Source organism: Panicum hallii, chromosome 6 (assembly GCF_002211085.1).
Source record: "Panicum hallii strain FIL2 chromosome 6, PHallii_v3.1, whole genome shotgun sequence".
Lineage (NCBI taxonomy): Eukaryota > Viridiplantae > Streptophyta > Magnoliopsida > Poales > Poaceae > Panicum > Panicum hallii.
In genome coordinates, this window is record NC_038047.1 from 5382992 (window position 1) to 5395041 (window position 12050).

A 12050-nucleotide genomic window follows, 5' to 3' on the forward strand; every position below is an offset into this window, starting at 1 on the left:
TTTCCATGACTTAATTATTATCAAGTGTGATTTTCCCGTTGTGAACATAACGAAAGATTTTATGACTAATGATGAAATTAAATGATTATCAGGACACTACAGTGTCAGTCCTGATAATTATTATCCTTATGTTTTTAGAACTTTCCTCCACTACGGGTCTCGTTTCTACCTGCTACTATCTCGGAAGCCTAGCTATTATGAGAGAATCAATTTGCAAGGGCGTAGAAATTTAATAATCACTATAAAAAATGATTTTTAGAGGTGTCTCTTTTTTCTGGGATGGCCCAAAAGGTAACTCACTCCTACAAAAGGAGCGGGGTTATTGTAGTATTCGATGACGGGTGATGCCTGGAAAAATGGCCACCATTTTTAGGAACGGGTGAAAAATACATTTTTAAAGATGGGTGATGGCGTCAACCGTCTCTACAAATGATCCAACACAAATAAATTCATAAATTTTCATATGATCTCGGATGAAGTCAAACTTTATATCAAAATTGTAGAGCTTGACGAGACCTAAAATTCTGTAGTTGATAACTTTTCATTTAAGGTTCAAAAAATCTATAAGTTTTGATTTTTCCAAACAACCTCGATGTAGATTAGCTCCATATCTAAGCTGTAGTGGTAGGATCTAAAATTTTATAGTATATAAACTATTCATTTAAGAAAGTTTAGGATACTCATGATTGAATTGTTGTACTCTATAGTCTATAGTATGTGCGTTGTGCTATATAGTATCTCATACATACAATTTAAGTCATACTTTGAGGTTTCACAATCTTAACATTTATATATACTGAAATATACTTGTCATATTTTTTTCTGTATCTGTAATTCATAATAATCATAGTGTAAAAGTTTTACTTTTTTATTTATTTTGCTATATTCTAAGATTAAATGAATTTTTAGAATAAAATAGAAAAATATTTTCAGGACGGGTGGTGGTATCGCCCACCTCTGGAAATCCGTCCCTGGAAACGGATTTGTCAGGGAGGGTGATGGCGGCACCCACTCGTACAAATCGATTTAATAGTTAATACAAAAGAATGACATACCTCATAGAATCACAAATGACTATAGTGTGGTGAAAATGAGGGTACGTGCGAGGCTTGAGCAGTAAGAGGGGCTTGTGGTGGTTGGTTGGTGGGAATATTTTTTTCTTTTTTATTTTGTTGTTTTTTATATTTCTAAATTTTTTCAGAAATTAATTCGTAGGGGCGGACCCGCCCCTACAAATACCATTTCTAGGGGCGGGTGAGGCGGGTGATCCCCTCACCCGCCCCTAAAAATATATTTTTAGGTCTAAAAATGTATTTTTAGGCCTGGAAATGCATTTTCAGTTAGGCCTGAAAATGCATTTGCAGGAGCGAGCGCGTTACCCGCTCATGCAACTGAAAAAGTAGGAGCGGATACCGCACCCCTACAAATAGTGTTTACCCGCCTTAAAAATCCTTTTTTTAGTAGTGAATGTAATTCTAAGGCATTAGTTTTAGCAGATGGTTACTCAAAACATTCATTCAACAAAGCAGCCTCGTACTGCCAAAAACATTTCTGAACAGAGTTTGTTTTACTTTTGACTGGTGAACAGAGTTTCACCATACAAGTAAATAAATGTTTATTGCCACGAAAAGGAACGGCGAGAATGTCGTACACCCGAAGAGAAAATGCTGAAACTGTGTTGGACCATGTTGAGTTGTGTTCCAAATTTAGTTGCACATAAAATGCCGACTTGTGATAGAGCGTAGCGGAGGTCCGTCGTCGGATTAGGGTTTTTCCTTGATGATAATCTTCTTGTAAGCCGCCGTACGGCGCTGTAACCCGACTCTTGATATATTAAAGTTCCTGCTGGCTGGCGCTCGTGATATTTCCCTTCCGTATTGGTTGGATTTTTCACGTTAAATCTCGTGTCCCCTTTCGGTTTGATCTGTTTACTTTCAACGTTTATAACAGACCAAAGATTGCTTGGCACCTATTAGGGGTTCCTGTGCGACTGTCCTTGGTACGGGGTGAGAACACACTCGAAGTGCTGCGCCATCAAGACTTCTACCGTGTGCTTCTACGACTCCCGTGAATGCGCGCCTGATACGGTCGTTGTCCACACTCCCACTGTCAGAAAACGGAAACAATTGCATCTCTCGGAGGTTCAGCAGGTGCTCGACGCCGACTGGTGCAGTACCACTCCATTCAGAGTCCATGTATGACAGAGTGAGCTTTTGAAGATTTGGCATGACCCCCGCCTCGAAGCGCAGGCGTGAGAAGAAATCCCCGCCGCAGTAGATCTTCAGGTGCTCCAGAGCTGGGAATCCCCCGGGGCCAAAAGCAATAGGAGCTTCGTCTTGAGGGCAGCTCTGCACCCACAGGTCGAGGTCATTGAGTGAGGGCAGCGCACCGAGGACGCGGACCTCGGCGGTTGATGTCTCCTTGACACTGAGTTTCAGGCGGATAAGGCTTTGGAGACCGCCATTGATCCACCTTGGAGCTCTAGGCAGCAGCCATCGTATCAGTTCAAGTTTCTGAATCTGATGGAAGGGGGGACACGACAACGAGCCCAGTCTGTCGTTCACGTCATGTGTCCATTGTCCGACTGAACAAATGATGCACAAACTTCTGAGGTTACAGAGTTTCCCAAGTGAGGTCACCAAAGCATCTATCTCTATCTCTGTCAGAACCTGACTGTTGTAGAGCTGAAGGTCCCTCAGATTGATAAGCACACCAAGGTCGTTGATGTTCTGGACATCCGAGACGTCGAATCCTTCGAGAGTGCATAGAGACTTCATTCTGCCTATGCCATCAAGTAGCCTTGTATACAGTGGCAGAATCAGGTGGCGCAGCCGGGGCAACCGAGCAGTCTCTGACGGCAATCTTATTTCACTTGTGCAAAATATCTGAAATATTGCCAGATGCTGCAGTCCTTGTATTTCAGTAGGGAGCTCTATTGCTCCAGCTGAAACATTCAAATACCTGAGCTGAAATAACTGCCCAACTGTAGTCAGATCGACCCTTTGATTTTCCAATGTCAGCACCCGGAGATATTTGGACAACAACAACACAGGTAGGGGTTCTCCAAACAGTTGAAGAGATCGAACGTGTGACAGGGTAGTAGCAGTTGTCCCGGCTATTGCGGTGTCTCCTTCATCACCAATTCTCGGGTCCAATAACAGTCGACGGATCTTGTATTCATTCTGACCTCTAATTTCTCCTAGATTGTATGCCACACTGACAAAATTAGCCTCCGTACATGAACTTAGGATGAAATCAAGAATTACATCATGTACTCTGCAAGAAACCACCTCCCCGTAGTTAGTGTTTGCAGGTTGAATCAAGCCTCTGTTGATAAGCTCACTGAAATAACTCTGAGCAACGTCCTCCAAGTTTTGCCCAGGTGAATGGTGGACAAAGCCTTCAGCTACCCATTGTCTAATCAATTCACTCCTTTGGATTTCAGAGTCCTCTGGATAGATACCAAGGTAAAGAAAGCATGTCCTGAGATGATGAGGAAGATCCTTGTAGCTTAGGTATAAAATTTGCCTCATCCTTTCCCAGGTGGGGTTTGTGCCAGATTCCTGTATGCCTATAGAATCCCGAATACCCTCCCATTCTTCTCTTAGTGGTGATGGTCGATTAGCTAGTAGTCTAGCTACAAGAATAATTGCAAGTGGAATTCCACTGCACTTGCTCAAGATTTCATCTGAAACTTCTCTAAAACGGGAAGTGCAATGGTTTTCTGAGCCAAACATGCTCCTGGAAAATAAAATTCTTGACTCATGGTCGATTAGAGGCTTCATTCTGTAACTGAAGTGACCATAGTGATAGGATGACTTGGAAGCCAGATCTTCCTTTCGCGTGGTCAGAATTACTATGCAACCCATACCATTCTCAGGAAAAACAGACCAAATTGTATCCCAAGTTCGTGCATCCCACAAATCATCAACAACAACAATATACCTGTTAAATTGTTGGGAAAGATAAGATAGAATAAGCAAACTCTATTCAGTAAAATGCATGCACCTTTATCTTAAGAATATATAATGAAGCTATCATTATGATTTAAGACAGGCTTATATGCTAAGCAATTGCTAATACCAATCACTTTAGATCTGTTGGACTTGAATAGCAAAAATCCATGTATGCAGTATAACATTCCAAGAAATTACTATGTATATTTGGGAATATGTAGCTAGGTAGACAGATTATGAGTAAACATGTTCATTTGACCTGATACACCTAAACTTTCTTGGAGTAAAACGTGAGGTGCATCAACAGGTGTTATATGTTCATCAAAGGAAAGGACGCCTACAGCAGCCCAAAACAAGTCTTTTAGACTGTAGCTCTATCACATAATTAAAGATTAACACATCAAACTTCTTAAAACTCTAAAACCATACCAAAATTTTTTCAAACACCACTATCATCAAACTTTAACACATATAGCCTACACAGTTGCAGCAAGCAAAAGTACTAGAATTAATAAAATGCATAGTGAAGTGTCCTGTTAGGCTGTAGATGTTTCCTGATGTCGTCAATGATGACTTTAACATTGAAATTTGAGGGAGATTCCCTCATCCCAAGTTCTGATTGTATACCATGGAGAAGTCTTATTATATCTGGTCTTTGGGAAACTGAGACAAATGCCATGACGTCAAACTGCCCTCCAATTTTATGATACACCTCCTTGGCAAGTGTAGTTTTTCCTAGACCTCCAAAACCAACAATTGATAGTACCTTTAGTTGTTGATCCGTATCTGTTAAAAACTTTATAATGTCTTCCCTTGGGCCTTCAATACCAACAAGATTGGCTTCATTACTGTAAAGTGCTGGCAATCGACGGTCAACGGCCACAGATCCAGATATAGAAACATAATCTCCAAATTTGTACTGCTTAGGCTGTTCATTTATCTCCTTTAGATGAGCCTTGAGCTCCTTGATCTGCTTGGCAGTGTTAAGATGAGCCCTCAGATTCTTGATAAAGAGAGAAACCTTATCGATGAAAACAGCACTTGCACCACCAATTCCTGCACGGTGCAAGAAATCATCGACAAAATCATCAATTTCATATCCCATCTCCCTCATCTGGTCCCTCCAAGCCTTCACAAGTGGACCAAGTTCATCAGTGTCCTCCAGCTTCTCAAAGAGAGCATTGATGGCTCGGAGCTTATCTCTTAGAAATACCATATTGTTGGAGACACCTATGAGGTTGGTGTTTACTTGTCCTCCATCATCTCAGTGAGCTTGTCTAGAAGGGGACCTATCACCCCCTTGGATGCGCTAATCACGGCTGGCACCATAGCTCGATCGCCTCGGCCTTCCCCTCTGTACTGTTCTTTGCTCCTGCAAATAAGGAAGTTGTTGGGACATGAGAACCAAGTGGTATTCAGAGCTTGCAGCTGGGTTTGAGCTTCGCTCACCGGCACTCCAAGCAGTTTTGGGGCCAAGGTCTGGTTGATTATGGGTCTGAGACTAGATGTGAAATGGCAGGAAGTAGAATCAATAACAAAAAAGAAAACAACTAGCAGGAGAGATCTGACTGGGAGACCGTGTATAATTAATTCAAGAAAGGAGATGGGAACATGAACACCAAAAATCTTGTCATCTCATCGTCGAATAGTACGGAAGCACCAGCCCGCAGATCAGATCTGCGTGTGCTCTCCACGTCCCTTCATTCAAGATACTCAGTGTCTAAATCTATCCAGCTAAAACCAAAAGAGCACATATGAAGTAGTCTCAAGTAGAGGATCGGAACTTTGTGAACACCACGAGCACACACGCACTTTCTCTGTTTCTCTTAACTGCTTGACTTGCTCTTGCAAATGAGCTACACCTGAGACTAGAGAGAGAGGCAGTGAGTTGAGACCTTAAGCTCTGTGTATCATCTTTGGCCTCTCCTACCTTTCTTTTCCCTGGAGCATGACCCAATCTTCTTAACATGATCTCGAAGGATGCTCGTGCTTGCCATGCGCATACGGCACGGTAGAACAGATGCAGTTTTCTCCACCGCATGGGCCCACAATGAAGAAAAGTTGAGAGCCGCATGGTGGACTTTGTTGGATTGGTGCGCTAACCAGTAACAAAAATATCTTTCTGCACTAAGAAAAACTTTCCGCCTTTGAAATATGGTCAGTTGTGCCGAACTCTCAGTGGCCCTTTGGCAGAGATTCTTTATCCGGTTTCTGTCCAGAAAGCAGAAATGAGTGCATCCCTGCGCAACCTTTGGTGCATGGGTGTTTCGAAACAGAAACGCTAGGATCAGTTCTCGTTTTTTGCCTACGAATGAGAAACAGGTAAAAGCGGCTTCTCACTAGAAACAACCATATCTTTACTATCTTCCATTTTAGAAAATTAGTTCCATTAATTGAACTAAAGAGGGCCGGTGAATCCACACAGAAGAGCAAAGGCGGAAATAGCTGCAGTTTTTTTTCCATCGCACGGGTCCATACGAAGAAATCTGAAAGCCACTGGGGATGACTGGTCGGTAGGTAGATGGCTTTAATTTATGCTAGCTAGTAAAGAAAATACTGCCACTGATCATACATAAGTTCAAGTAGGTGCGTCAAACTCAAAAAAATTTCTTAACTTTGACTAGCAAAACTATAAATAATATTACTTCCTCCGTTCTAAATTATAGATAACTTTTTCCTTTACTCTTAGATATACATTTTGTTTATATACATAGTAAAAACTTATATTTAGATAGTTTTCCTAGTTTAATTTTAAGGAGCTTGTTCTCGCGACACTCCTCAAAATCTTGTAAACTCTTCCCTCCTCTTAATGAAAAAAGTTATATTTAGAAAAGTAAAAAATAAACTATAATTTGAAACTAAGGAATTATATGTAATGAATAAATAAAATTATGTCCTATGAAAGTTTTTTTTTTCTCCCATCGCCACCGTTCCCTCCATGACTAACCTTTTCAATCTCCAATGCCCAAGAAGCAAATCTCTGAACTGTGGGACCATTCTTAATCAATTTGACTAAAAAAAAAAGAGCGAAACTCTCAATTACTAAGATCCTGTTTGGCATGGCAACCTCGATGTCCTCCTAATTAAATCATCCTTATGATGATATAGCCATCTCTACACTCTAGAACTATATATTATTAGACGTAAGAAAATAGTGACTTGGTATGTTCTGTATGTGCTCTGATGTTGTCAACAATGATGCCTTTGAGTCAAAAGTTGGAGGTGAAGAGACCTCTATCTCTAAGTTTGGATTGTATGCCGGTGAGAAGGCTTATCGTATCAAACCAAAAGGAATGCCTCAGTGTTGCATTTTGTAGCTAGTGTAGTTTCACATAGATCTCCAAATCCGACAATTTGATTAAACCAGCATCAATAATTGATACGTATCTGTCAACTATTTCATAACCACTTTTTCGAAAAGATCTCATAACCACTTCTGTAGGTTCGCCAATATCCTGAAGACACGGTTTGCTTTGCAGCACAGTATTGGAGCTTATCTAGTAAAAACACATCATCGATTGCTGGACACAAGGGTGAAATGAAAATGTGGTTCAGCCTCGTCTTGAAAAAAAAATTGCTAGACACAAGGTGCAGAATTGGGGTCCTGTAGATCGAAGAAGGCATGCCGCTCGAGGCTATCCCTGAACACATAGCCAGTCGGACGTGTGTCATCGTCGTTGCTATCACTAGCAAACTCGAACTGCTTCAGCACCTTCTTCTCTGCGAGATCGTACAACACCACCACATAGTTACCGTCCTGCAGAAGAATCATATCCTGCCCCAGGTCGCCGGCGTTCATCGCCCAGCGCGCCGACAGCAACGACGGAGGCAGCTTCACCCGGAAGTGGTGCCTCCAGCTGCCGTCGCTGCCGGCGTAGTCCTCCAGCACCCACAGGTCCATGGAGCCGTCGAAGACGGCCGCCACGGCCAGGCTCCCGTGTACCTCCAGCAGGAAGGGACCCTCCCAGAAGTCGTTCGTCAACGGCGGGCGGGGCATCCACCTGAATGTAATATTCCGGAATTCTTTCGAAATATTATAAATTTAAAAAATAAGTTTTCAAAAACTTTTTGTGTATGTGCTAATAGCTATTCTATATGAGTTTAACCTCTCTCTATCCCAAATTCTTAGTAATACTAAATGAAATTGAGATAAGTACCGTAATGTTAGTGTGAAATGATATGGCATTCAAATTAATTTCAAAAGCTAACTCAAACCTCCATAACCCTCTAGCAGCCTAGCTCGCCAGCAGGCCGAGCCACCCGGCCTGCCTCGCGCGGCCGTTAACCGGCCTAGCACCGCACGGCCCACGTTGGCCCGCTCGCCTCGGCCTGCTTCGCGCCCCGTTCCGGCCTGCTCAGCCCACCCTGCGCGCCGGCCCAACACCACCCAACCTTCCTCACTGCTGCTGCTGCTACCCTGACCACACACGTCAGGCGTGCCTCCCTTGTTCCCCTTTCTTCCTCCTCGCCGCTTTATCGCCTGGCGGCCGCCATCTGCGCGCCCTCCCTCACTACGCAACATCGAAGCGAAACGGCCATGCCCTGAACCGCTCGCGTCACCTGCGCGCCCCGCTTGACCGCCCGTGACCGCCCACGCGCCCTCGTAAACCCTAGCCCCGCTCCCGCAACCGCCGGATGCGTGCCGCGTGTCAGTGGCACGGAAGCCAAGCATCGCCGTCGTCCATACGCACCCAAGCCCTAGCGCCGCGTGTATAAGGAGCCCCCAACCACAGCCGCGAAACCCTAGAGCCCCGGGGGTATTCTCCCCTGTTCCGCCGCCGCCACCAAGAAGAGAGGGCCGTTGTGGCAGAACCAAACTGAATTATACCGGCTCAAGTACGTGAGTCCACTCTCGAGGGCTCCAACGTGCTTCAAACGGTATAATCCCTTGGCCTGTCGGGTAACGTCCCGATAAACCACCGATACACAGGATCAAATAAGTTTACCTCACACGAAGGTGAGTCCAGAGATACAATCACCATCACATTTTACATCACAGAGAAAATTACATTACAAGGGTTTCCAAAAGAGGTACGAAGTTTCAAATTCAGAGAAAAGATTACAAACTGTTAAAACTATAGTTTTTAGCAGAGGAAAAACATACGCGATGATTACAACACGTCGTTAAGACGGATGTCATGCTAAGCCCGGGCATGACATCATTCGATATCACCAGTGCTACCCGGGGACGGATTCCATTCCACGGACCAACCTTCTGTAAGAGCACAGGGCCAAGGCAAGGGAAGAGTAGGGTCTTCAAGACATTACCTGCAAAACATATAACTAGCAAGGCTGAGTATACTAATACTCAGCAAGGCTTACCCGGGATTGGGTATACTTTAGCCCATAACTAGACTTATGAAGTCTTATAATAGTTCTAGGTTTAGTTTTAGCTGAAAAGCAACTAAGAGTAGATCCTTATCCTCAACTTTTAGCTTTCAAGTTCTATGTGATTATCCATTCTAGATAAGCACTTATAACTAAGCAAGCAAGGTAGAGCTCTTTATCTCAACCATCAGTATTACTCATCATTTAGTTGCTCTTGTTACTCTGTGTGATAAAGGAATTAAGTAGTCTCAATCATCGCAAGAGGCGGACGATTCTGAATCGAATTTTAACCTTGCAAGGTAAATCTAACTCACACGCTTGGAACATCCAACGATAGTTCCGAAGCAACCGTTTGCCTTTCATTCCGACTCGTGGACAGGTCCACCACAAGCGACTGCAGGAACATACGCACTCCCAAAGTGCAGGACATACGTCTGTAGCGCGACTACAAAACCCGTATTCCTGATTGCCCTTGCATCACGTATTTCCCCAATCGAACATAAGTAACCAGAAGAAGCAAGACGAGTGGTGGGAGGTATGTCCACTCCTCGGGCCGATTGGCTACTAGGCTTGCCGCTTACCATATTTCGCGGCATGTGGCTAGTACTTTCAAATGCTTAACCCCGATCGGCACACACCGCGACCTTATCAAAATTCAACAACACAGACGGGGTATCACCTCAACCATGATACCGCACAAAACTCCCATCCGGCATCCTTATAGTGATAACAGGAATGTAAACATTACAATTCCTATATCGCGCGAGTGACAGGAAATCACCCGACTTCTACCGGCCCTATTAGCATAGCAGCTAGTCGGACTCAAGTGCTAGTATCCATCACATTGGTTCCTAGGAGAATGCAACTAAGGTTTCAAGCAATTCCTAAGAACTTAATGCATAGAATACATAAATAGATATAGATTGCGGTGTAATAAAATAGTGGGTTATGTTCGGGGCTTGCCTTTACTGGTGGGGCTGGAGTCAGAGATGTTAGTATTATTATCTTCCGAACTTTAGTTCGGGGCTTCAGATAATCTCTTGGTGACGTTCACTTGGTCTTCAGAAACATCCGCTGTAGAATCTGGGGAGATCTCATAGTTACCTCAAAGTGTGCATATGAACTATCTTAATTCACGATAAAGTTGCAATCCAAGCAGTTATCATATGTGAACTCACAAAACAGAAGGGGGTTTAGTCTTGAGTTAGCACTCATAATTAAGTCGTGATTATCGTATTGGAGTTATTGGAACAGGAGCTTAAACATTTGGATTTGAATACAACTATTAAGTTTAAATTCAAATTCTAGACAAATAGAATTATAAAGTTTTGAAAATTTAACTATAGACTAATTATCAACATATTAGATCATGACAAAAAGATCTAAGCAATTAAGCCTAAGGAAGAAGCTGAATTAATTTCATAGTATTTCAAATTTGAATTGCCCAAATTCAAAAGAACTTAAACTACAAAATAGTGTTGGGTTTGAAATTTTTACACAAGTTCACACATAACCTATGGAAGCTACATACCAACAATTACAAGCAACAAAGAAATTATGTGAAAGTTATGCACCCTTTACCATTTTACTTTGAATTGAAAATAGATCCAAAACTATTTGATTTCACAGCAATCTTTATTAACAAAAGCTGTAGGATTTGAAATCTAGTTTCCAACAATACAAGTTTTGTCAATTTTGGAATTTCCTACGATTTGTTATGCATTTTACAAGATAGCACAAGCATATCACATGAAATAACGATTACCCTTACACAGAGGTCCTCAAACTCTACTGTTCCTATGGGTCTAGACTTCGCAGAAAACCCCCTGTGCTTGCCTTAATTGCTGCACGAGGTCCCTCACCTGCAAACAAAACAGAGGAGGCGCTTGGGGTCGATTCCATGGGGGTAGATGGAAATCTTGTACAGGGGGAAGAGCTCAGGGAGGCACCTCACCAGATGGTCGCCGGGGGGGGGGGGGGGGGTCGAGCAGCACACCAGGAGCCCATTTTGAGGGTCAAAAGGTGAGCAGGAGGGCCAAAAGAAGGTTCTCGGCGGTGGGGAGGCGGAGCTCAGTGGAGCAGACTGCTCCGGCCGGGGAGGGCAAGGCGGTGGTGCGGTTCTGTCCTGGGGAAGGGCAGGGGCGGTGCAGGGACCCGGAGGCGAGGGTTGGAGCGGCCTGAATCAGAGGGCGGTGCACAGCAGGGAGGAGATGGCAGTCTGGCGCAAGGGGAGCGGCAGTGAACAGAACGAGGGGAGGAATTGAGGGCGTCAGGAGGTGGGGGATTTCTAGTAGAGGCGGTCCTCCGGGGCGAAGCAGCTCGGGGAGGAGAGGGCCGCGGCAGCGATGGACAGGAGGCGCACTGGAGGGAGGTGGCGTGGGGCGAGTGGCGGCGGCGGCACTGCAGCAGCACTGCAACGGCAGAAGACCTGGTGCCGTGCGCAGGGTGAGGATAAGGTCACAGTGCAAGTTTGGACGAGGGGGAAGTAGCACAGCTGCCTGCGGAGGGAAATTATGGCGCACGGGAACTTGCAGCACAGCAGGAGGCGGCAAAGTGGTCAGCGATAAGCTGCAGAGCAGAGAGCAGAGCGGCGCCGGAGGAGGAAGAAAAGGGAGATTTTCCTAGGGACCTGTTTGTAAAACTGAAGAAACACAGGGGCTCTACGGTAAACTAATTTTTCCCAACGATACAAAGACTTAATGAGAGGATGCCCAAAATGAAAGTTGTAGAATTATTCAGGCCCTACAACATTGTTTTAGGGCTCAA

General features: G+C 44.1%; 1 protein-coding gene across 6 annotated transcripts; it reads right to left on the minus strand.

Annotated features, from left to right (window-relative positions):
* Positions 1-1516: 1516 nt before the first annotated feature.
* Positions 1517-6006, minus strand: LOC112898453 (putative disease resistance protein At1g50180). Of its 6 annotated transcripts, none has more exons than XM_025966773.1 (3): positions 5887-5997; positions 1953-3945; positions 1517-1684 (listed from the first exon to the last, which is right to left on the minus strand). In XM_025966773.1, exons 1-3 carry the CDS (start codon positions 5904-5906, stop codon positions 1616-1618), a joined length of 2082 nt encoding a protein of 693 aa, XP_025822558.1. In that variant the 5' UTR covers positions 5907-5997; the 3' UTR covers positions 1517-1615. The 6 variants fall into 6 exon arrangements, with proteins under 6 accessions (XP_025822558.1, XP_025822559.1, XP_025822562.1 ...); XM_025966777.1 differs by lacking the exon at positions 1517-1684 and adding an exon at positions 4584-5328 and having other exon boundaries at positions 3712-3945; positions 5406-6006; XM_025966778.1 differs by lacking the exon at positions 1517-1684 and adding an exon at positions 4723-5328 and having other exon boundaries at positions 3792-3945; positions 5406-6006.
* Between the last annotated feature and the right edge of the window lie 6044 nt (positions 6007-12050).